General features: G+C 42.0%; 1 protein-coding gene across 3 annotated transcripts in view; it reads left to right on the plus strand.

Annotated features, from left to right (window-relative positions):
* btbd8 (BTB domain containing 8) overlaps positions 1-23,132 on the plus strand; it is a 77,419-nt gene that overhangs the window by 40,957 nt on the left and 13,330 nt on the right. For all 3 annotated transcript variants that reach the window (XM_078408210.1, XM_078408211.1, XM_078408212.1), the window contains 4 exons: positions 7-109; positions 7,761-7,943; positions 11,181-11,318; positions 11,930-12,059. In XM_078408210.1, the coding sequence (XP_078264336.1) occupies positions 7-109; positions 7,761-7,943; positions 11,181-11,318; positions 11,930-12,059 (554 nt within the window). The remainder of the gene's footprint in view (positions 1-6; positions 110-7,760; positions 7,944-11,180; positions 11,319-11,929; positions 12,060-23,132) is intronic.

A 23,132-nucleotide genomic window follows, 5' to 3' on the forward strand; every position in this document is an offset into this window, starting at 1 on the left:
TTGCAGATGGATTACCAAATATTTTGTGAAATGTTGGTCTGGAAAAGAATTTTCTTGTCTTCCAGTAGAACTACAGAAAGCTTGTTATGTCGCGGTGGTCCATTCGTTGGTAAGTCACATCCGTTAATAATTATTTAATTTTATGTCTGACAGTATAATTATAAAAGCTGCTTTCTCGCGACATCATTATTTCAGAATGGAGGCGTTTGAAAGAGGAGTTCCAACTGGTCACCTGAAACCCACATAACTATAAAATAATCTGATAAAGAAGACACAAAGTGCTGGAGTACCTCAACGAGTCAGGCAGCATCTCTGGAGAACATGGATGGCTGACATTTCAAATCGGGACCCTTCCTCAGATACAAATTCAGATTTGAGTCTGAGGAAGGTTCCCGATCCAAAACGTCACCTATCCATGTCCTACAGAGATGCTGCCTGACTCGTTGAGTTACTCCAGCACTTTAAAAAAAAATCAGATTCTCTTATAGTTATGTGGGTTTCAGAAATAAAAAGGGGCTGTGATCTTGATGGCCCCCAAATATTCAATGGGAATTAAAAGTGCAAATATGCCAGGAGATTGCAGCAGCTGCAAGACTAATAGGGTCGTCATAGTAGGGGATTTTAACTTTCCCATTATAGACTTGGGCTGTCACAGTGCCAAGGCCTTCGATGCAGTGGAATATGTCAAATGTATTTGGAGAAAGTTTACTCAGGCAATATATTGAAGACCATACAATGGAAAGGACAAAGTTTAATCAACTGTTAGGAAATTGGGACGGATAAGTGACTGAAATATCAGTGAGTGAGCCTTTTGGGACCAGCAACCTCCGTTCTATTTGCTTTCAAATAGTTATGGATAAAGATGGGGAAAGCCCAGAAGTTAAAATTGGGGCATGGCTAAATTTGGTTTTAGACATGAACTTGCTAAAATTGATTGAAGTAGGTTGTTTGTGGGCAAAGGAACATCTGGAACGTGGGGTTCTTTTAAAACTGAGGAGTGTTCAAGACATACATGTTTCTATTAGCATGAAGGGCAAGGCAGGTGGAAGTAAGGAAGCGTGGATGATGAGAGAAAAAATGAGGCCCTGGTCAGGAATAAGAGGTAAGGGATAAGTATAAGTATACAGTGCATTCAGAAAGTATTTAGACCCCTTCACTTTTTTCACATTTTGCTATGTTATTGCCTTATTTCAAAATGGATTAAATTCATTTTTTAATCATCATTCTACACACAATACCCCATAATAAAAAAGCGAAAACAGGTGTTTAGAAATTTTTGCAAAGTAATTAAAAATAAATAACTGAAATATCACATTTATATAGGTATTCAGAACCTTTACTCAGTACTTTGTTGAGTAAGAAAATAACTGCAGATGCTGGTACAAATCGAAGGTATTTCACAAAATGCTGGAGTAACTCAGCAGGTCAGGCAGCATCTCAGGAGAGAAGGAATGGGTGACGTTTTGGGTCGAGATCCTTCAGACTGATGTCAGGGGGGGGCGGGACAAAGGAAGGATATAGGTGGAGACAGGAAGATAGAGGGAGAACTGGGAAGGGGGAGGGGAAGAGAGGGACAGAGGATCTATCTAAAGTTGGAGAAGTCAATGTTCAGCTGCAAGCTGCCCAAGCGAAATATGAGGTACTGTTCCTCCAATTTCCGGTGGGCCTCACTATGGCACTGGAGGAGGCCCATGACAGAAAGGTTAAACTGGGAATGGGAGGGGGAGTTGAGGTGCTCAGCCACCGGGAGATCAGGTTGGTTAAGGCAGACTGAGCGATGGTGTTGAGCGAAACGATCGCCGAGCCTGCGTTTGGTTTCGCCGATGTAAAGAAGTTGACATCTCGAGCAGCGGATACAATAGATGAGGTTGGATGAGGTGCAGATGAACCTCTCTGTCTCACCTGGAAAGACTGGGTCGTTGGATGGAGTTGAGGGGGGAGGTAAAGGGACAGGTGTTGCATCTCCTGCGGTTGCAGGGGAAAGTGCCCGGGGATGGGGTGGTTTGGGTAGAAAGGGACGAGTGGACCAGGGAGTTATGGAGGAAACGGTCTCTGCGGAACGCAGAAAGGGAAGGAGATGGGAAGATGTGGCCAGTAGTGGGGTCCCGTTGTAGGTGACGGAAATGTTTGAGGATGATTTGTTGGATGTGCTGGCTGATGGGGTGGAAGGTGAGAACGAGGGGGATTCTGTCCTTGTTACGAATGGGGGGAGGGGGAGAAAGAGCGGAGCTGCGGGATGTAGAAGAGCCCCTAGTGAGAGCCTCATCTATAATGGAAGAGGGGAAGCCCCATTTCCTGAAGAATGAGGACATCTCTGATGCCCTAGTGTGAAACACCTCATCCCGGACGCAGATGCGGCGTAGACGGAGGAATTGGGAGTAGGGGATGGACTTTTTGCAGGAGACAGGGTGGGAAGAAGTGTAGTCCAGATAGCTGTGCGAGTCGGAGATAGTCCAAGTATATTTAAGAGCTGGATGGAAATTGGAAGTGAAGTGTATGAAGTCAGTGAGTTCTGCATGGGTACAAGAGGCAGCACCAATGCAGTCTTCGATGTACTTTGTTGAGGCACCTTTGGCAGCGATTACAGCCTCAAGTCTTCTTGGGTATGATGCTACAAGCTTGGCACACCTGTATTTGGGTAATTCTTCCCATTCTCTGCAGATCCTCTCAAGCTCTGTCAGGTTGGATGGGGGCGTCGATGCACAGCTATTTTCAGGTCCCTCCAGAGATGTTCGATTGGGTTCAAGTCCAGGCTCTGGCTGGGCCACTCAAGGACATTCACAGACTTGACACGAAGCCACTCCTGCGTTGTCTTGGCTATATGCTTAGGGTCGTTGTCCTGTTGGAAGATGAACCTCTGCCCCAGTCTGAGGTTCAAAACGCTCTGGAGCAAGTTTTCATCAAGGATCTCTCTGTACTTTACTCCGTTCATCTTTCCCTCGATCCTGACTTGTCTCCCAGTTCCTGCCGCTGAAAAACATCCCCACAGCACGATCACCATGCTTCACCGTAGGTGTGGTATTGGCTAGGTGATGAGCGGTGCCGCTTGGCATTCAGGTCAAAGAGTTCAATCTTGGTTTCATCAGACTAGAGAATCTTGTTTTTCCTGGTCTGAGAGTCCTTTAGGTGCCTTTTGGTAAACTCCAAGCGGGGTGTCATGTGCCTTTTACTGAGGAGTGGCTTCCGTCTGGCCACTCTACCATAAAGGCCTGATTGGTGGAATGCTGCAGATATAGTTGTCCTTCTGGAAGGTTCTCCCATCTTCACAGAGGAACTCTGGAGCTCTGTCAGAGTGACCTTCGGGTTCTTGGTCACTCGGGCCCTTCTTCCCCCATTTACTCAGTTTGGCCGTGCTGCCAGCTCTATGAAGAGTCCTGGTGGTTCCAAAGTTCTTCCATTTAAGAATGACGGAGGGCACTGTGCTCTTCGAGACCTGCAATGCTGCAAAAATTGTTTTATACCCTTCCCCAGATCTGTGTCTCGACATAATCCTGTCTCGGAGGTCGACGGACAATTCCTTTGTCTTCATGGCTTGGTGTTTGCTCTGACATGCACTGTCAACTGTGGGACCTTATATAGACAGGTGTATGCCTTTTCAAATCATGTCCAGTCAATTTAATTTACCACTGCTGGATTCCAACCAAGTTGTAGAAACATTTCAAGGATAATCAATGGAAACAGGATGAACATAAGCTCAATTTTGAGTGTCATAGCAAAGGGTCTGAATACTTATGTAAATGTGATATTTCAGTTATTTCTTTTTAATTACTTTGCAAAAATTTCTAAACACCCGTTTTCGCTTTTTTATTATGAGGTATTTTGTGTAGATTGATGATAAAAAAATTAATTTAATCCATTTTAAAATAAGGCTGTAACATAACAAAATGTGGGAAAAGTCTTCTTGCGTTTGAGGCAGCAGAAATTATGTAACGCCCTCCAGGCGCTGCAGCCAGTGCAATGTTCTGTTGCCAGGGGGACTGAGGACAGTGCAGTCGAAAATGACGTGCTGCGCTGTTTGCTGGTCTGCTCCACACACGCAGGCTGCTGATGGACGCAGCCCCCAACGATGCATGTTGGCATTGAACCGGCCGACCCCTGTGCGGAGCCGGTTCAGGGCGACCCACTCTTTGCGGGGGCATGTCCAAGCCGGGTGGGGCTGTGGTGTTCGGTGCGACAGTGAATTGAGGAGGTCGCGATGGCTGTTCCCAGCTGGTTCTCCATGCTCCTAGTATGTTGAAACCGGAGCCACAGCGAGTCTATGCATGACGGCAGAAAGGGTGACGAGATGACAGGCATTGAGGTCCCAGTTGTTGTGTATCCTGGGCGAGGTGGTGCAAAGGATATTTGGCGTGTGATGGGGCCTTGCACACCAGCCTATGAGTGAAGAAATCTCTGCGAAGCTTGGCGGATGCAATACCTGCGAGCAGGAGATCCGTCGGAGTAGGGCGTAGGCAGCCAGTGATGATCCGCATGGTGTCGTTGAGGGTGGTGTCTAGCTTGCTGGTATGAGCGCTGCGGCACCATGCTGGGGCGGCGTACTCATTGGCGCTGTACACGAGTGAAAGAGCACTGGCTCGGAGAGTAGATGTCCTGGCGCCCCCTGACGATCCGGCCAAGCAACGCAGGAGGTTGTTCCGTGCCGAGACTTTAGCACGGAGAGCTTCAAGGTGTGGCTTGTAGGTCAGCTGCCGATGTAGTTTCACCCCGAGGAATGTAGGAAATGGGTTGTAGGGTAGGGGTGACCCATTGTGGGTGACGGTTAGCTGGCGTTGAGCTTCCTTGTTCAGGTGAAAGGCCGTTGTGGTGGTTTTTGCCATACTCAATTTTAGTCTCCAGGTCTTAAGGTAGCCCGCGACAAGTTCCATATCCGCCGAGAGCACATCCTCAACATTTGACCAGCTCTTGTCCGAGTGCAGTAGGGCCAAGTCATCTGCGTATTCATACTGGCGCGAGTTCGTGCGTGGCAGATCGCTGATGTAGAGATTGAAGAGCATGGGGGCCAGTACTGAGCCTTGGGGGACTCCGTTTCTTAGGCGTCGCACTCGGCTAGATTGTCTGTCGCTGGTCTTGAGTACAAAACTGCGGTTGGCAAGGATGTTGGCAAGGAACTGCACAAAATGACGGTTAGGGATGGTTCGGAGGAGCTTCAAGATCAAGCCCTGGTGCCACACAGTATCATAAGCGGTGGTGAGGTCCACCAGTGTGATGCCCGCCTTGTGACCCTTTTCGAAACTGTCTTGTATATGTGGAAAAAGTGATGGGGTCTGAATACTTTCTGAATGCACTGTAGGATCAAGCTCACATCCGTTTAACTTGGTCAATTGTAAAGTAGGGTGTAATAATATAGAGGTTTTACTGAGCATGCAGACGGTTGATTACAATGGAAGCAAATATCAATGGATCAGATTGCACAGCAAGTGCTTAAATCCATAATTTCCTAAAATAACTCAAATATCAGTGAATTGTATTTGTTTCTTAAATCCCCAATGTTAGAAAACCCATTAATAGCTCGCATGGCATAACTGATGGGGAAATTCTGTGAAGATTTATTACCTTATCTTGTTATAGCTTGTTACAGTAATCTGACTATGTAGTACACTCAGCAATCAGCAGCTGCTGAATCTCTGGCAGATCAGTTTGGTGGATGGGATACACAGTGGAGGGAATAAAGGATGATCTTTTGTGTGAAAAATAGGTTGGAATTAAATGTTTCTTATTTTAAAAAAATCTTGTTCGGGGAGGGAAGTTGGAGGCTATTGTGGAATATCATAAAGTTGAAGGGCAGCATTCAGCAGAGGAGCTCTTTGAAAGAGTGGTTCAGTTTAGCTCTCCATCCTAGCCTTTTTACATAACCATGCAAACTAATCCTCTCCAAATGCATGTAATTTCCTTTTGAAAGTTGCTATGAAATCTTGTTTAAGGTCGTCCTTTCCGGAGCTGAACACTACTTGTTTCCCTCTGGTTATTTTGCCTTTTTTTATGTCTATGGTTACTGCTCCACTTGTGAGAGGAAGATCAAGGAATGCTGGAAGCATCCAGCATGTCAAACGTCAGTGGGGAGAGAAGCAATGTTTGTGTCAAGAACATTTCCTTCCTTCTCATAGTAATAAACTCTCCATGACTTTGAATATGTTAGGTCTTTGCTCCACCTGCTCTTATCTAGGGAGAATATTTGCAATTTCTCCAGTGTCTCTACATAACTGGCCTCCCATTCTTTGTGTCACCTTGTTTTGCATCTTGTCTGGTACCTCGACAGTTTCCTAAATTTCAATGCTCAGAAGTATAACAATATTCCATCTGAGACCTAACCAATGATTTGTAAAGGCTAAACATTACATTATTTTCGTATTTTATACAATACGTATACAATAGTATTTTCTAGCAATTCTTAACTAGTTTACAAACCTTTTTCTGCAGCTTTCTAAGATGCATGGAAAATGCAAGATGTACTATTTCCATTATTTTATCCCCCTTTCTTCAGTTTGCATTACTGAACAAACAAAATGTGTGCAGCATGTCAGGAGTATAATTCCACTAATCTACACTGCATTCAAGAAGATCAAACTTCGCACACTTTCCTGCCTTATTCCGATACCCCTTGATTGCCTTTTGTCTCAACATCTGAACATCTCATGGCATAGAGAACTCCAGAGATTCACAAGCGATACACGCAAAGTGCTGGAGGAACTCAGTGGGTCAGACAGTGTCTCTGGAGAAAAAGGATGGGTGAAGTTTAGGGTGACCCAAGACGTCATCAATCCTTTTTCTCCAGAGATGCTGCCTGACCCACTGAGTTACTCCAGCACTTTGTGTCTATCTTTAGTATAAACCAGCACCTGCAGTTCTTTGTTTCTCCACATATTCATAACCTTCTGAGTGAAAATGTTCTCCCCTAATCCAACCTCACCCAAAACTCATCACTCACAGTTTTATTCTTTCCATCTTGAGAAAACATCTAAATTAAATTGCCTCTGTCCATCTAACCTATCTCATTAGTCCATGTTTTCCAGTCTGCATTATATTTACTATGTTGCAAGTTTTATATACCATTCCAAATGTCAACACTGTACTCTGTCCAAATCCAAGTAATTTTCTCTGCATCCAGAAAATTTTATTCTTATGAGTGATTCCTAGAACTGCTATTGCATTTTGCCCTTTAATCAGTTAAATCCATTCACGAACAACCTGGTCTCTCCTGTCACCCTGGCAAACTATAGCTAGTGTTTTTTTGATGCCATGTGGTGCTGTATCTGAATGTCAAATGTAACTACTCAAAAAACTGAATTGGTCAGAAATTATTTACCTGTAATAAATATGTTGGATATTCTTTATGAAGCAGGCTTCTCCATTTGAAAATCAAATTTGCCTTTGATAATAGTTTCAGTGGGTTTCCCACCACTGACGTGATTGATGAGCTGAATGGCCTCCTATATTGTAAGACAGGTTTTCTTCTTAATCACCCTTGAATTTTAATCCCACTAGTCATATCATCCCTTTTGTAAAACTGTGATATTATCCTTGATCAATAATCCCTTCCTCGTCCTGCTTTATTTTAAAATGTATCTAATTCCCAAGTAAGACTGTTTAAATTGTTATTGCTGATGCCTCTGTTATATTTTCAAAATTCTAAATTTGAAGGCCAAGGATTCATTAAAAGACAGAAATTGAATTAAAAGTCACAATTTGTTTCATTAAATATTTTTGCCCACTATGATTAGGAGTTCACCCAGGTAACTGGTGCTTTTACTTGAATGCTGCAGAATGCAGAGAATATAGTTTTGGTGTTGCTGGAAAGTGACCGTCTGCTGTGGAGTCTCCCTAAAGTGAAATGGGCAGAGCAAGCAGTTTCCTTGACAAAAGATATACAAGATGAATGCATCAAGTTCATTGTGCCAAATTTCCTTTCGGTGATTAAAAATGAAAGCCTCCTCCTCCTGGTGAAGGTAAGTCCATTTTCTCACCTTCGCGTGCAGCAAATTTCCATTTTGATAGGAAACAGGATTGTCAAAACGTTTTGAGAGCTTGCCCTTTACAAATCCAGTTGCTTGGCTTTAGTCACTTGGAGGGTATGGAACAAGTTGCTTGAGGAGGTAGTTGAGGCAAGTATGAGTTGGGCCAAAGGGCCAGTTTCGGTGCTGCATGACTATGACCAAGTCAAGTAGTGAAGCCAAAGAAACCATTCATGACTTTTGGCAGTCCCAAACCCATTGCAGTACTTTCAAAATGTATATACTGTTATAATGTAGGGAAAAGTACAGAGCAAAGCCCCACAAACTGACAAAATAATGAATGATCATCTGCTTTAGTCCTGTTGGTTATGGGATAATTATCAGCGTTTAACATGATGCCCTGCTTTCCTAATTGTCCAAAGGAGTGCTTGAATCTTGAGCCTAACTGCTGCAGAACCAAGCTAAGATAAGACGAGGTTCATGCCAAAAATTGCTTTGTTTGTCATCAAGGGGCATCATGGCCACAATTATTTGTTTAAATGAAATCCCCATCCTCTTGGTAGTCACAATCCCAGGATTTACCTGCACTTAGTTCTTTTTGTAGTTATCTGAGAAGGGAAATTGAGAGCTTGCCCACTCCATTCGTGCAGTATTGTACCAGCAATAGGGAGAAGTTTGGGAAGTCTGGGAACAGTTCACTCAGCTGGGATCCTTCAAGCAAGGGAAAGAGAGAAACCGCTTGCAATGAAGAATGAAGCATATTTCATTCTGCATTTGTGTAATTTTTGCGATACGTTTGAATTCCAAATCTGTTATTTCATGTTAGACATTCTTGTTTAGGTGGTTCTAAGGTTGTCCTCGGGGAAAATTATCTTTAACGTTACAATAGAATTATGGTGAAGTTATTGATTCTTCTGGATATGTTGCTTGTCCCAAGCCCAACAATAGAAATGAAGGAAATTTTGATGGTAATTTTCCATTAAATATGGAAGTGTTTTTGGCCTGGACTTCAGAATAAATTACATAATTAGCCTCTCTAAAACCTTGTGTCCAGAACTTAGTAGAATGAAAAATGATTTTGAAACATGAGTCTGGGCACATTAAAGATCGACGGAGTCTAGATTCAGACAAGATCAGAGGAGTACAAATTCATTGCTGATTACAAGATTTAATTCAGAATTTTAAGGTATATTTTTAATGTATGTAAAATCCATTTATGCATTTACGATGTGTAATGGAAGTCAGTTTTTTTGGGGAGGGGATTAAACAATTAATACAGTCATGAGTTAAGTGTTAAACTGAATTTCTAGGTGACCATTAATGAAATGTTATACTTTGAGAGGAGGAGAAACCTGCATTATTTCCCGGAAGAGAAGATTGATGTTAAATCTGCTGGATTGGTGAAATTCCTTATGGTCCCGTAAATGTTAATGCCATTCAACTATACAGCACCCAGAGAGGCCCTTCAGCCAATCCCGTCCATCAAACACCATTTGTGCCAATCCTACAATAATTGCATTTTTACTTTCCCCACATTCCCATCAATTCTACCAATCTATAGACTGGGTGGGGGGGGGGGGGGGAGTTTACAGCAGTCTATTAATCTACCGACCTTCATGTCATTGAGATATGGGAGGAGACTGGAGCACCCAGAGTAAACCCATGAGTAAACGACTGGGATTGAACCCAAGTCACTGAAGCTGTGAACTAACAGCTCTTCTGCCTGCTCCTTTATGTCACTCAAGTATTTGCAACAAATATTTGCTTTATCTCTGGTCCGTTCCATATAGACAGCTACGAGATGGGGCTTGTGAATATGAGGAAACAAGAAGTCAGTTGGCACTGAGATTTATTTTAATTTTTGTTGTCCTGGGAAGGCTTTGGTAAATATATATCTTTACACTTGGTGCTCTTTCACGTATTTCCCAAATAATGATAAAAATGGATGCATACAACAGCGATTTATGCAACAAAAAAAACCTGCGTTGATTAAGATAGAGCTCAGAAACCAATGTCAAAATAGTTGATTTACACAGGATGAAAAGCTTTGCTGGCAGCCAGATCTGATCTCTTTCACATTGGTTTTGTGTGAATGTTTGCATGTACATGTTTTGGCAGTGAACAGATGGATGCAGGATTCCCACTGACAAATTGCTCAACTTACAAGAGCAGCTACGCTTTGACACATATTTAAAATTGGCAAAATAACAAGTAACCTCAAAACTTTAAAGTGTACACATTTGGTTGTGGGGGTGGGTTAGAAAGAGACATGACAAACACCTTTATTTTTTTTGAAAAAGGAGATTAAAAGAAAAGTCTATAGGCAAAACTGATTGTTAACAATTATGTCAAAATGCTCTGTGGTAGGGTATTTGAAGCCATGAATTCTGCTGTGCTTTCATTCCCAAGGTGCTTTCATACGAGTTGTTGTCAATCTTTTGACACTGGGTTGAAAGGAATGAGCAAAAAGCAAACACTTCTCCAAAATGTTCAAAATATTTTAGGCTGTTTCTGCACTCAGCCATGCATTCAGATGATTGAGAATGAGATAAGGGGGAACGTTCTTTCGCTGTCAGTTGTGAGTAGGAAAAGGATATAATTTTTTAAATTTTTTTTCTGATTTTAGAAGTTTCATTCGAAGTAGCTGGTGTTGATAAAATGCATCATATTTACAGTGTCTTTATCATGCCTCAAAAACCTACATGTTTAAATATTAGTGTAGGAAGGAACTGCAGATGCTAATTTAAAACGAAGATAGACACAAAATGTTCGATAGGCCTGCCTGTCCTGCTGAGTTACTTGAGCATTTTGTGTATCTTATGTTTAAATATTATTTGCACTGCAGCTGCTTTTGATTCATTACACAACAAAAGCTTCATGACACTGAGAAATAGTTTCATTATCTGTAGGTGGATTTAATGGATTCTTCCAGCTCGTGAATGTGAATATAATTTGCAGAAATTCTGTACCTAGTTTTATCTGTTATATGGATGATATTTGTGTGCTGCTGATCTGTTTGAATGGCCTTCTAGTTTCACTGTATAATCTTTTTATCAGGAATATGACAACTGCAAATGTAGTTTGTAAATAAGATTACCTTGGTCTCAATAACTCTTGGGGGGGGGGGGAGGGGAGGAAGTAGTAAACCAAAAATGAAATATTTGGGTGGAGAAAGTTGAACAAGGCCCCTTTTCCACAAATGCTGACAAAAATCACATCTCAATTTTCCAGGCACAAAGAATGACCAGAAGACCATACTTGGTTGAAAGAACTTTTGCAGCTATTGAACAAAATATTACAGTATCAGAAGCTTGCTTGCTTTTTATGGCCGTGGACTTGCTGAAGAGCCAAGTGGCTGATGAAGAGCTGGTAAGCATGTAATTATCTGATGTAGGAAAGGCAGTGTTCAATAATCACTCAGTAATAAATAACACCTCATCTGTTTTCGATTCCTGTCTATTGTTAGCTGTTCTGCCTTGATACACCAATTCTTGCTGCACTTGACATTTTTACTCGTGTAATTCTAATACTTCCTTTAATCAGCATAAAAAATGTAAAGCTCCCTCTCCTCTACTATGGAGTGGGAAGGATAATTAGCAAATCGCTTGTGTGCAGCTGTTTTTTCCACTCGTGGTGAATGTGCAACATGAATCGATCACTTCATGTGTCTTCAGAGAATTTAACCTTGTGCCAGCAGGAAATAGCTGGGCGATGATAGTTAGTTAACCACTGGCAAGCAAAGAGATCTCAGATTGCAATTTCTGCCCTGCTGCAAGTGTCCGTCTACATGAGCGCTTTGCTGTTCTGTGAGCACCAGACGGAGCCTTTTTATTTTTAAAAACCATGCACCAGAGGATTGTCCAGGCAGACCAAGTGACATCATTGATTAGCTGAGGGAGTAAGCAGAATCTGAGTGGAGTAAGGAATATGGTTACCATAGTAACGTAGTTCACCCGCCTCTGATTCGTCCCCTTACACAGGGTTTTGCAATTGAGATCCAGGCTCTCTTTGACAAGCTCTGGACGTTTCTGGTTCAGTCTTTCTACGCTGTCCGTCACACAGAAGGCTGGAAACTGATGAAACCTCACGACAAGGAGCGAATAGAAGCAGGTTCGTGATGTTCAAATCATGGGGTGGAGGATGTGAACTGCACTGTTTGGGAGTTTTGTCACCTACGAAATTGCTTTTGTGAAGAATCGCTTTTGTCATCTTTGCTTGCAAGAGCAAGTGTGATTGTTGCATGCACGCTGGTTCATAAAAATAGATAACCTTCAATCCAGAGGCAAAGGCATTAACTGAGCAAGTAACTCGGACGTGGATTAATGTACTAATTAAATAATAATTTCTTTGACCATTAAATTGAAACAATGAAATGGGATTACACTATGACAAAGTGTGGCTGATGGTCAGTCTGCTGAATATTTTCTTTCCCTTTCTATAGTTTCTCTTTGTATTCAGTTCAATTTTCTGAACCAATTTGGTTTATTTTCATCACGAGTAAGACTGGTGAACCATAAGCGCGCAATACTGTAGTGTGTGTCCTGGTCATGTACTTGCTTTTTGTCCTCCAAGCTGTGATTATATTTAGATTCTTGATTCCTTATTATCAAGCAAGTTGAGGTCTCACTGTGGATCTGGATGATGATTCACCATTCATTCAGTAATATCTGTTCGATGGATGGCAGAAATTGTAGGATGAGCCTTTAATTGCTCGTCATGGTGAATGTTATCCTTTGTTTCAAAGTACGTTATGCAGTTGTGAATGAAACAATTTTGGGTGTGGAGCTTTGAAGCAGCCGAGCCTGAAGCTGCAATATTTATGCTGTTAAAACTACGCCAGGTAAGATCAGCATTAAACAGAACTTACAAACACTTCAACCTAAAGTGAATTTTATTAGGATTTGGCAATAAGCATCATCTATACACTAAAACTCGCGTTTGTTTGCTCCTGAACTACAGACAACACAGTACACGAAAGCGTGACAATTTTAGGCCCACCTTACTCACCGTCGTCCCTTTGGTGCTAATGGAAGAAGTTTCATTGAAATCGGTGTTATAATTTTTAAGTTATTCACATTTTAAAGTTTAAATCTATCTCCTAAGGAAGGAGGAGGGAGTGAGGGGGGAGGAGAGAGCATAAGGGAGATGGAGTGAGGGGGAGGGGAGGAGGGAGGGAGGGAGTGGGGGGGGCGGGGGGAGGAGTGGGTGCCGCACCAATGCAGGAAAGGTTTGGGCCCAGACCACTTGGTCTGGTCTATTATATTATCGGATTGAAAATATGTCATTATGGTTTCATGTCGGTGTAATCTAAGTAGTCAAACGTGGCCTTGCATTTGCACTGGCATTTAGATGGTTTATGTGAGACCACCTCCAGGGACTATCGCCTTCAATTCAAACTGTTTCACCCTTAATGAAGGTTAGCTACAATAAGAATAAAATTAAGTTTCACAATGTTCCCTCCTCTTCAGGTCAGGGCCTTGTGCCAATGGAAGCAAATAACCCCTCCACCCGAGTCATCTTAAAAGAGCTCAGTAACCTGAGATCACAAAGACACTCGGCCCATAAGTGCGTGCATGCTCCTTTGGAAAATGACAATTATAAATCCTTGCATACATCCCTGTTCTTGCCAATTAATGCAGTAGTTAGTCTCAAGAACACTGGGTCTCAAGAACACTGGAGTTTTGAAGGATGAGGAGGGACCTCATCAAAACTTACCAAATAGTGAAAGGCCTGGATAGAGTGGATGTGGAGAGGATGTTTCCACTAGTGGGAGGGCCTGGGACCAGAGGTCATATCCTCAGAATTAAAGGACATTCTATTTGGAAGGAGTTGAGGAGCAATTTCTTTAGTCAGAGGGTGATGAATCTGTGGAATTCATTGCCACAGAAGGCTGTGGAGCCCAAGTCAATAGATATTTTTAAGGCAGATATATAGATAGATTCTTGATTGGTGCAGGTGTCAGGGGTTATGGGGAGAAGGCAGAAGAATGGGGTTAGGAGGGAGAGATAGATCAGCCATGACTGAATGGTGGAGTAGACTTGATGGGCTGAATGGCCTAACTCCGCTCATATTACTTATGAACTTAATCTAGTGCCTATAAAATTATCATCCTAAATGTTTCCCTCCAATTTATTTATGTGTTCTTCAAGTTATGTTGAAGGTGCGACACATTTGACATCTCATGATCTCGGATTAAGTTTTCTTCAATTTATTCATTCAATTAACTATATTTATATTTTAGGAATTCGAGAACCTCTTGTGCATTTGTATTCTTGCAATGTTTAAGATATTAACCATTTCAGTTCTTGGGATAAGAGCATGTGCCAGCCTATTTATTTTTGCTTCTTGGACGTGTTTCATATCACCAAATATTAATTAATTATGTATAATTTAAATTAATTCATTCGTTACATAATATGCTTTTTGCATTTATATTTCTTCATGGTGCAAAATGTTGAGCCTTATCACTTTAAATTGGTAAAAGCTCAATTAAAGAACTCTTAAGCTAAAGATGACAATTTGTGACTCCCTATAGTGCCCTTGTTGTAATTTGTGTGTTTACCAGAAAACCAGTAATAGATAGTATCTCAACTGGGTCCTCTATTTGAGTGTACAAGGTAGATGCATATTCGTGGTCAATGATAAGATTGCCTGAAGAAGGGTTCCTACCCGAAATGTCACCTATTCCTTTTCTCCCGAGATCCTGCCTGACTGACTGAGTTACTCCAGTATTTTGTGTTTATCCTTGGTATAAACCAGCATGTGCAGTTCCTTCCTGCACACAAGAGGGTTTGGAGTCACTAAGGGAAGTTCTAAATAAGCTAATTGAGACCTTCTCAAACCTCGATCGCATGAACACTCAAGTTTAAAATCAGGGACATGTTGGAACATAGTGGGAGGAAGGCAGGGAGGGTAATATATACACAGCATCCCATTCATTACTATTGGTGCTTTTACCGTTATTTTACTATTGACTTATAATTTAAAATATTATATAACTTATTCCTCCCAGAACTGGATTGTAAAATAAATCTTCAAAGAAACCAATCTATCAGCATAGAATAAAATTTGTTGCTCCAAGTAAGGAATTGAGGGCCATTCAATATTGTAGTAAGTTGTAATAATCCATGTTGGTCTTCTAATTTATGAATAAAGTGAAGATGTTTTTGAAACAAATCATTTGAAAGACAGAATTGAATATCATCTAGATTAGTTTATTTTTAGATTGTTTATTGAAGCATTTGCTTTTTCTGAGAGTTCAATTGGTGTAACGGACTTGTCAGGAGAATGAGTGCATTGCTGGCAAACATTCATTTCAAATTTCAAGGCAGTCCAATAGATTACATCATGAATCTTAAAAGAAGCTAGAGTGTTTTTTAGATATTTCTGATCTCTTTAAATAAAATGCATTACAAGTTTGGTTTTTAAAATCCTTTTCACATTTATATTTCTTTTTAATATGAAATGTTGAACCTTTTCACTTTAATGAGATAGTCTAATTTAAAGTGGTGTTACTTTAAACATTTTTTACTTTTTCATCTTGAGTCAATTCTTCAAAGCCAATGTTTTTCCTTTTATTGCTGTCAGGTTTTACTTTAGCATTATACAAAGAATATGATGCTTTGTGATGTATTTTAACACATATGATGCTCTACTTGGTCACAGCAAAATTATGAAAGGGATCAACTGATACCTTTTAAGGAGGAGTAATGCACAGGTATAATTATATTTCGTGCATAGTAACAAAATTACTGTGTCACTATGAACATTGAGAGAAATCTGAGATTAAAAAAGCAGATTGTTGTAATTCAATCATGTGCCTGCTGCTCCTTATCTTTCTGGGTGGTAGTAGAGACATAGAAACATAGAAAATAGGTGCAGGAGTAGGCCATTCGGCCTTTCGAGCCAGCTCCGCCATTCAATATGATCATGGCTGATCATCCAAAATCAGTACCCCGTCTGATCTAACTCTCTCTTGAATTGTGGTTTGGAAACTGTTGTCAGGATAGCTGTGTTGGTTCTATTTGGAGCTCATTACTGGTTGCAGATGGTCTGAGTATTCAGAACAGTGATTTAATGCCAGGATGATAAAGTTGTACTGAAGAAAGTATTGAGATATCGGAAGGTGTTTGTTGTTTTTGCTGGTGTTCACAAGTGACCCACAATCATCTCAGCACAGGATTACAGATAATGTAACATAACCAAGATTTTAAAATACTGGGGTTTGGTCCCATCTGATTGTTGCCAAAGGATTTTAGTTCTGACAAATGGAACATAGAAGATTTATATTTGTCATTTTTTGAATATTGATTGGATAGTAGCTTAGTAACAGAAGTTTGGAAGACCTGGGATGTCTCATCAACTGCAACATCTTAATAATATGAGGTAGCAATAGGGTGCTAGGATTTAATGTCAAACTACACAAATTCAAACTTTCAGCAATTGTATGAAATCATGTGCAGTGTGTAGTTGAGTGGAAGCTCGAGTATTTATCCTTAAACTATCTGGAACAAGTCTCAGAAACTGATCTCATGTCAAATTAATACTATTAGGAAATCGGAATACAATTACAAATTGAAATGGATAAACAAATAATATTAATGGGCATTAAACCACAGGGTTGTTAAGGAAATGATAATGTAATCTCCTGGACAAGTTTCGATCGCCTAGCTTGGGGTTGGAGAGGAATTTCCCGGATTTTTCCCCCAAATTGGCCTGGGTTTTTATCCGGTTTTTCGCCTCTCCCAGGAGATCACACGGTTCTTTTGGGTGGGAAGAAGGGCGATAGTGGGAAGGGGGTTGGGGTAGGATCAGCCATGATCGTATTGAATGGCGGAGCGGGCTCGAGGGGCCGGTTGGCCTACTCCTGCTCCTATTTTCTTGTGTTCTTGTGTAAACTAAGCTGTCAGTGAGTAGTATTGGTTGGAAAGAGGCTTGTATTTAGGTAACATAACATAACATAACATAACAACACTTTATTGTCACTCGGCTTTTTACACCGAACGAAATTTCAGCAGTCACACAAAACACAGCAAAAAAGAAAAGAACACAGGACATCCGACCCCAACACAAACATCCATCACAGTGACTCCAAACACCCCCTCACTGTGATGGAGGCAACAAAACTTCCCCTCTCTTCTCCCCGCACCCACGGACAGGCAGCTCGACCCCTACCGAGACAAACGACACGCACAGCCCCCGCAAGGGGATGGAAGGCCCCGCAGCCGAGCCGCACTGGGCACCGAAACGTCCCGCGGCCGCACCGGGCGATGTTAAGTCCAGCGGCCGAGCCGCACCGGGCACCGAAACGTCCCGCGGCCGAGCCGCACCGGGCACCGAAACGTCCCGCGGCCGAGCCGCACCGGGCGATGTTAAGTCCAGCGGCCGAGCCGCACCGGGCACTGAAACGTCCCGCGGCCGAGCCGCACCGGGCACTGAAACGTCCAGCGGCCGAGCCGCGCTGGCGATGTTAAGTCCCGCAGCCGAGCCGCACCGGCGAAGGAAGGCCCTGCGGGCGAGCTGCGCCCCGGGGAAGAGACCTAATAAAAGAAAGGTTTCTCCCGCCCCACCCCACACCCCACACCAACACCCCACCCCCCCACCACACATACACAGCCAAAAACAGAAACAAAAACCATCCCAACACCGACACAAACAAAAAAAAAGAAAAAAAGACAAACAGACTGCCAGAGAGCTGCAGCCGTTAGGCGCAGCCAACTCCTCCCATAGCCTTTCATAGCCTTGAGACATTCCAAATCATTATGGCTAGTAATATACTCATTGTAAGAAACATGGAAGTCAATTAGCCATTATTGATGAAGGATCAGTATTGGCCAGGACATGGGTAATGTCCATAGCCTTTCATAAGTTCATCAATTCATAAGGCTTAGGAGCAGAATTATGCCATTCGGCCCATCGTTTGCTCTGCCATTTAATCACGGCTGATCTATCTCTCCCTCCTAGCCCTATTCTCCTGCCTTCTCCCAATAACCCCTGACACTCGTACTGATCAAGAATCTATCCATCTCTGCCTTGGAAATATCCATTGACTTGGCCTCCACAGCCTTCGTGGCAATGAATTCCACAGATTCACCACCCTCTGACTAAAGAAATTCTTCCTCATCTCCTTCCGAAAAAGGAGCAACCTTTAAATCTGAGGCTATGACCTCCGGTCTGACAATCTCCCACTTTGTGAAATCATCCTCTCCACATCCACTCTATCCAGGCATTTTACTATTCGGTAACTTTCTGAGGTCCCCCCTCATCCTTCTAAATTCCAGCAAGTAGAGGCCCAGTGTTGTCAAACACTCATCATATGTTAACCCACTCATTCCTGGGAGCATTCTTGTAAATCTCCTTTGGACCCTCTCCAGAGCCAGCACATCCTTCCCCAGATATGGGGCCCAAAATTGCTCACAATGCACCAAAATCAGCCTGACCAGCGCCTAATAGAGCCTCAGCATTACATCCGTTTCTGTATTTTTGTCTTCTTGAAATAGATGCTAGCATTGAGTTTGGCTTCCTGACTACCAATTTGACTTGCTCCAAGTGAAGTCGCAAAGGACTGGAGAAGAAGGGTCCCCACCTGAAATGACGTCCGTCCATTTCGCTGCACAGATGCTGCCTGACATGCTGAGCTACTCTGGCACTTTGTGTCAGTGTTGTTCCTTTGTTTAAGGGCAATAGGGATAAACCAGGAATTTGGAGGCCAATGATTTTAGTTCAGTGGGTGGGAAATTATTGGATAAGATTCTTGGAGATGGAATCTGCTCCCATCTGGAACAGTGTAGACTTATCCTGGATAATCAGCATATTTTTGTGAAAGAGAGGAGTCATGTCATACAAACTTGAGTTTTTTGTGGAGATAACAAAGATAATGAGGGTAGGGCAATGGATGTTGATCTGCATGGGCTTTAAGGTAATTGACAAGGTCCTTTAACAGGCTGATCGAAGAGATTAAGACACATGGGATCCACGGTGAGTTGGTAGCTTCAATTCAAAATTGGCTTTGTCTCAAATATTGGCAGAGTTATGGCTAGTGAGGAAGGTTGACATCGGATATAGATTAGTTGGAAAGGACAGATGGAGTTTAATCTAGCCGAGCGTGAGCTGCTGCACTTTTGGAGGTCAACTTTAGAGAAAAGTACACAATAAATAGCAGAACTCTTAGGCACCTTGATGTACAGAACATTCATGGGGGGCAAGTAACATACATTCACTAGGAAAGAAGGGTTGATGAGGGATAGTCAGCATGGTTTTGCGCATGGGATATTGTGTCTCGCAGGGCTACAGACAAAGCCTACGTCGACTTCGGCAGGCCGTATGGTCGGCTGCTCTGGAAGGTTAGATTGCATGAAATCCAGTGAGAGCTTGTGAACTGGATACATAATTGGCTGATGTTGGGATGTTTCTGTGACTGAAGACCCGTGACCAGCAGTGTGCCTCAGGAAACTGTGGGGCCCATTGCTGGTTCGTCCATAGAAAATCGAAAAGTACAGAACAAGAACAGGCCCTTTGGCCCACAATGTCCATGTAAACATGATACCAAATTAAACTAATCTCCTCTGCCTGCGCATGATCCATATCCCTCCATTCTCTGCATGTCTTTGTGTCTATTTAAAAACCTCAAATCGCACCTGGCTCCATCACCACCCCAGGCACCCAACACCCTCAGTGTGGGGGGAAGAAAGCTTGCCCCGCATAGCTCATTTAAACTTTGCCCTTCCAACCTTAAAGATATGCCCTCTAGTCTTTGTTTCCACTCTGGGGAACTGCCTACACTATATGGCTGTCATAATTTTCTTTAATTCTATCTAGTCTCCCTTCAGCCTCTGACACTCCAAAGAAAACAATCCAAGTTTGTCGCCTCTCTAAATGCCTAATATCCTCTAAGCCAGGCAACAGTATCTGTATCGACGATTTGAATGAGAACATACAAGGTATGCTTCATAAGTTTGCAGATGACACTGAAATACGTGGTATCGTTGACAGTGAAGATGGTTATCAAGAATTACAACATGATCTTGATCAGCTGGGCAAATGGGAGGAGGAATGGCAAATGGAATTTAATTCAGATAAGTGAGGTGTTGCATGTTGGGAAATCAAACTAGTGCAGGACCTTCACGGTGAAAGGTAGGGCCCTGAGAAGTGTTGTCGGGCAACGGGACCTCGGTGTACACTTGAAAGTGGTGCCACATGTGGATAAGGTGGTGAAGAAGGCTTTTAGCACATTGGCCATCACTGGTTGAATAGAAAGTATAGTTGAAATCAGGATGTTGGATCATTTAAGGGAATGTTGATAGAATAGGCATTTTCAGCTGAGGTTCAGTAGAATACAACCTCAGTAGAATAGCTGTCTCCAGTCACAGCAATAATTAGCTGCACTTTCACTCTGACCAAATTTCACAGCTTCGCTGGAGGACCTTTTTTTATATCTAAGTTTTCTCTTCCATTTGAGTTTCAGGATGTACCCCGAAATTGTAGCCTTTCTTGCGACTGTATTTCAGGCTGCACTGAGACCATGCATGATGAGGCAGTGAATTTGCATGCCCTGTCTGATCAGTGTTGCAAGTCCAGCAATGTTGAGTTGACAGGTTAGGAGGTAAAGTGGGAGGGAACATCACTAAAGTATGCTATCTGATGCAGGCTCCCAAGATTTAATTGTTAAATGCAATTCACACAGTTCATGAATGATGTATTAGAACACAATAGTGAAAGCAGTAATTCCTTACACCAATATTTGTGGTTGCTGCTTTGAGGAAATGCACATTGTGAACTTTGAAATTAAATATTGTTTGCCATCTGTTAGTCTTGCAGTATACAACCATCAAAGTGACTGAACGGAGACGTGCCGGGCCCGTCCTGCACCACAATTTACTTTTCCAGTCATGTAAAGCCTTTCTCAGTGCATTAAGGGCAGACGACAGCACATTTACAATAGCTGACTCTGTGCCCTCCAAGAATCCTGAAATTCCGCAAAAGCTGAAAGAAAACAATAGAAAGGGCATAAAGATTAATCGCCCATGTCTTTTATGAAAGGGAAATAAAGAAATGGCAGAGGAATTAAACAATTGCTTTGTGTCAATCTTTAAGAAAAAGACACACACCATGCTGGATTCTTTAGTGGATCAAGGATCTAGTGAGTGTGGAGCTGAAAGAACTGAGTGCTGGTCAAAAGATAGTATGGGGAAATAGATGAACTAGAAGGCTGATAAATACCAAAGATTTGTTGAAGATTAGTGCATTTATTTCATTAAAGATCTTAAGTTGTCAGTGTAACCACATCATTTGGATAGGTCTTGAAGTCTTTGACTTCAATTCTGCATCATTGTAAATTTAAAAACCTAAAATCCTTTCCAGAATGAATCAAAACTTGAAAGCATAATTTGTTTTGAGCCTCCTCGGCTAACAACTTGGGCAACCTGAGATGTTAACTCTTTTCTCTTTCACCAGTAATGCCTGACCTGAGTGGTTCCAGCATTTTCTGTTTTTATTTTGGATTTTGAACAACTGCCTTACTTTGCTTATCAAAAACCTGGAGATTTATAATGCCTCAATTCTGTAAGGGTTAAGAAGCATCTTAAATTTCTAGGTTATAAAATGCACCATGGACATCCAATCCACTTTCCAACCTGGATGTCATGTTATGCATTGGTGATATTAAATAATTAGAGCTAATAAAAAAACTTATCGGGTAGTCGAGAACAGACCCAACGATTTACGAAAACCATGGACCAATAATGGCCCCTTAAGTTTACCATAAACCTTTTCCATTTAGTCAGATGTAGCAAAGTGTGGAGTCATACATTTTGGTAGTAGGAATAAAGGCGTAGACTATTTTCTAAATGGGGTGAGAATCCAGAAATCGGAGGTGCAAAGGGACTTGGAAGTGTAGGATTCCCAAAAAGTTTATCTGCAAGTTGAATCGGCAGTAAAGAAAGCTAACTCAATGCTAGCATTTATTTCAAGAGGGCTTGTATACAAAAACAGGGATATAATGTTGAGGCTCTCTAAGGCCCTGGTAAGGCTGCATTTGGAATATTGTGAGCAATTTTGGGCACCATATCTGAGGAAGGATGTGCTGGCTCTGGAGAGGGTCCAGAGGATGTTTACAAGAATGATCCCAGGAATGAGTAGGTTAACCGATGATGACCATTTATCGGCACTGGGCCTGTACTGGCTGGAGTTTAGAAGAATGAGGCAGACCTCATTGAAACATTCAGAATAGTGAAAGGCTTGGATAGAATGGATGTGCAGAGGATGTTTCCATTAGTGGGAGAGTCTAGAACTATAGCATAATTAATGTTCTTCTAGGAAGATGAGGAGAAATGTTTTTAGTCAGAGGGTGGTGAATCTGTGGAATTCTTTGCCACAGGCTATAGAGGCCGTCAGTAGATATTTTTTAAGGCAGAGATAGATAGATTCTTGATTAGTACAGGTGTCAGAGGCTATGAGGATAAGGCAGGAGAATGGGGTTAGGAGGGAGAAATAGATCAGCCATGATTGAATGGCGTAGACGATGGGCCGCATGGCCTAATTCTACTCCTATTATGACCTTAGTCAAAGGTATCTTAAATTGTAATATTTACACAAAGTTTTAATGCTGTTGCCAAATCCAATAGATTGATCGCCAAGCTATTGTCATCAGTAAGATGGCAATCAAGACCAAGCTGCTCTGGTTACATGGTGGATGAATTGCCTTGCTGCCTCCTTTCAGAGAGCTCCAGCTGAGTGAATGGAATCTAAAACTCCTTCATTTCTTCCTCCTTTGGTGCAGCCATCAAGTGTAAATGTTGAAAGATTGCCTGTGCATTTTCCAAAGCAAAAGCAAGTAATTGAAAGTGAGCCTTATGTGCAGTTGTTTAAGCTTTTTACTACTTTTTCACCATCTGTCGAAGTATTTATATCCACTTTAGAGGACTGAATGTCTGGATGTTCTATAACTAGTGCCAACCCATTACACACAAGAGGATAAGACATTGGACTTTTCTCTAAATTCCAGAAAGAATTGGATTTGAACTGTACAAAACTTACTGTTGTTCTGTCTCATTTCTTTGAAAATAGTGTCATTTAAAATATTTAATCCTTTGATCTAATGCATTCAACCCATTGAATCCTTTCCAGTATTTTACTCAAGCCAAGTTTTATGACAAAAGAATGAATTTTGCTGGCATTTTGAGAGTG

Source organism: Rhinoraja longicauda, chromosome 11 (assembly GCF_053455715.1).
Source record: "Rhinoraja longicauda isolate Sanriku21f chromosome 11, sRhiLon1.1, whole genome shotgun sequence".
In the NCBI taxonomy this organism is placed as follows: domain Eukaryota; kingdom Metazoa; phylum Chordata; class Chondrichthyes; order Rajiformes; family Arhynchobatidae; genus Rhinoraja; species Rhinoraja longicauda.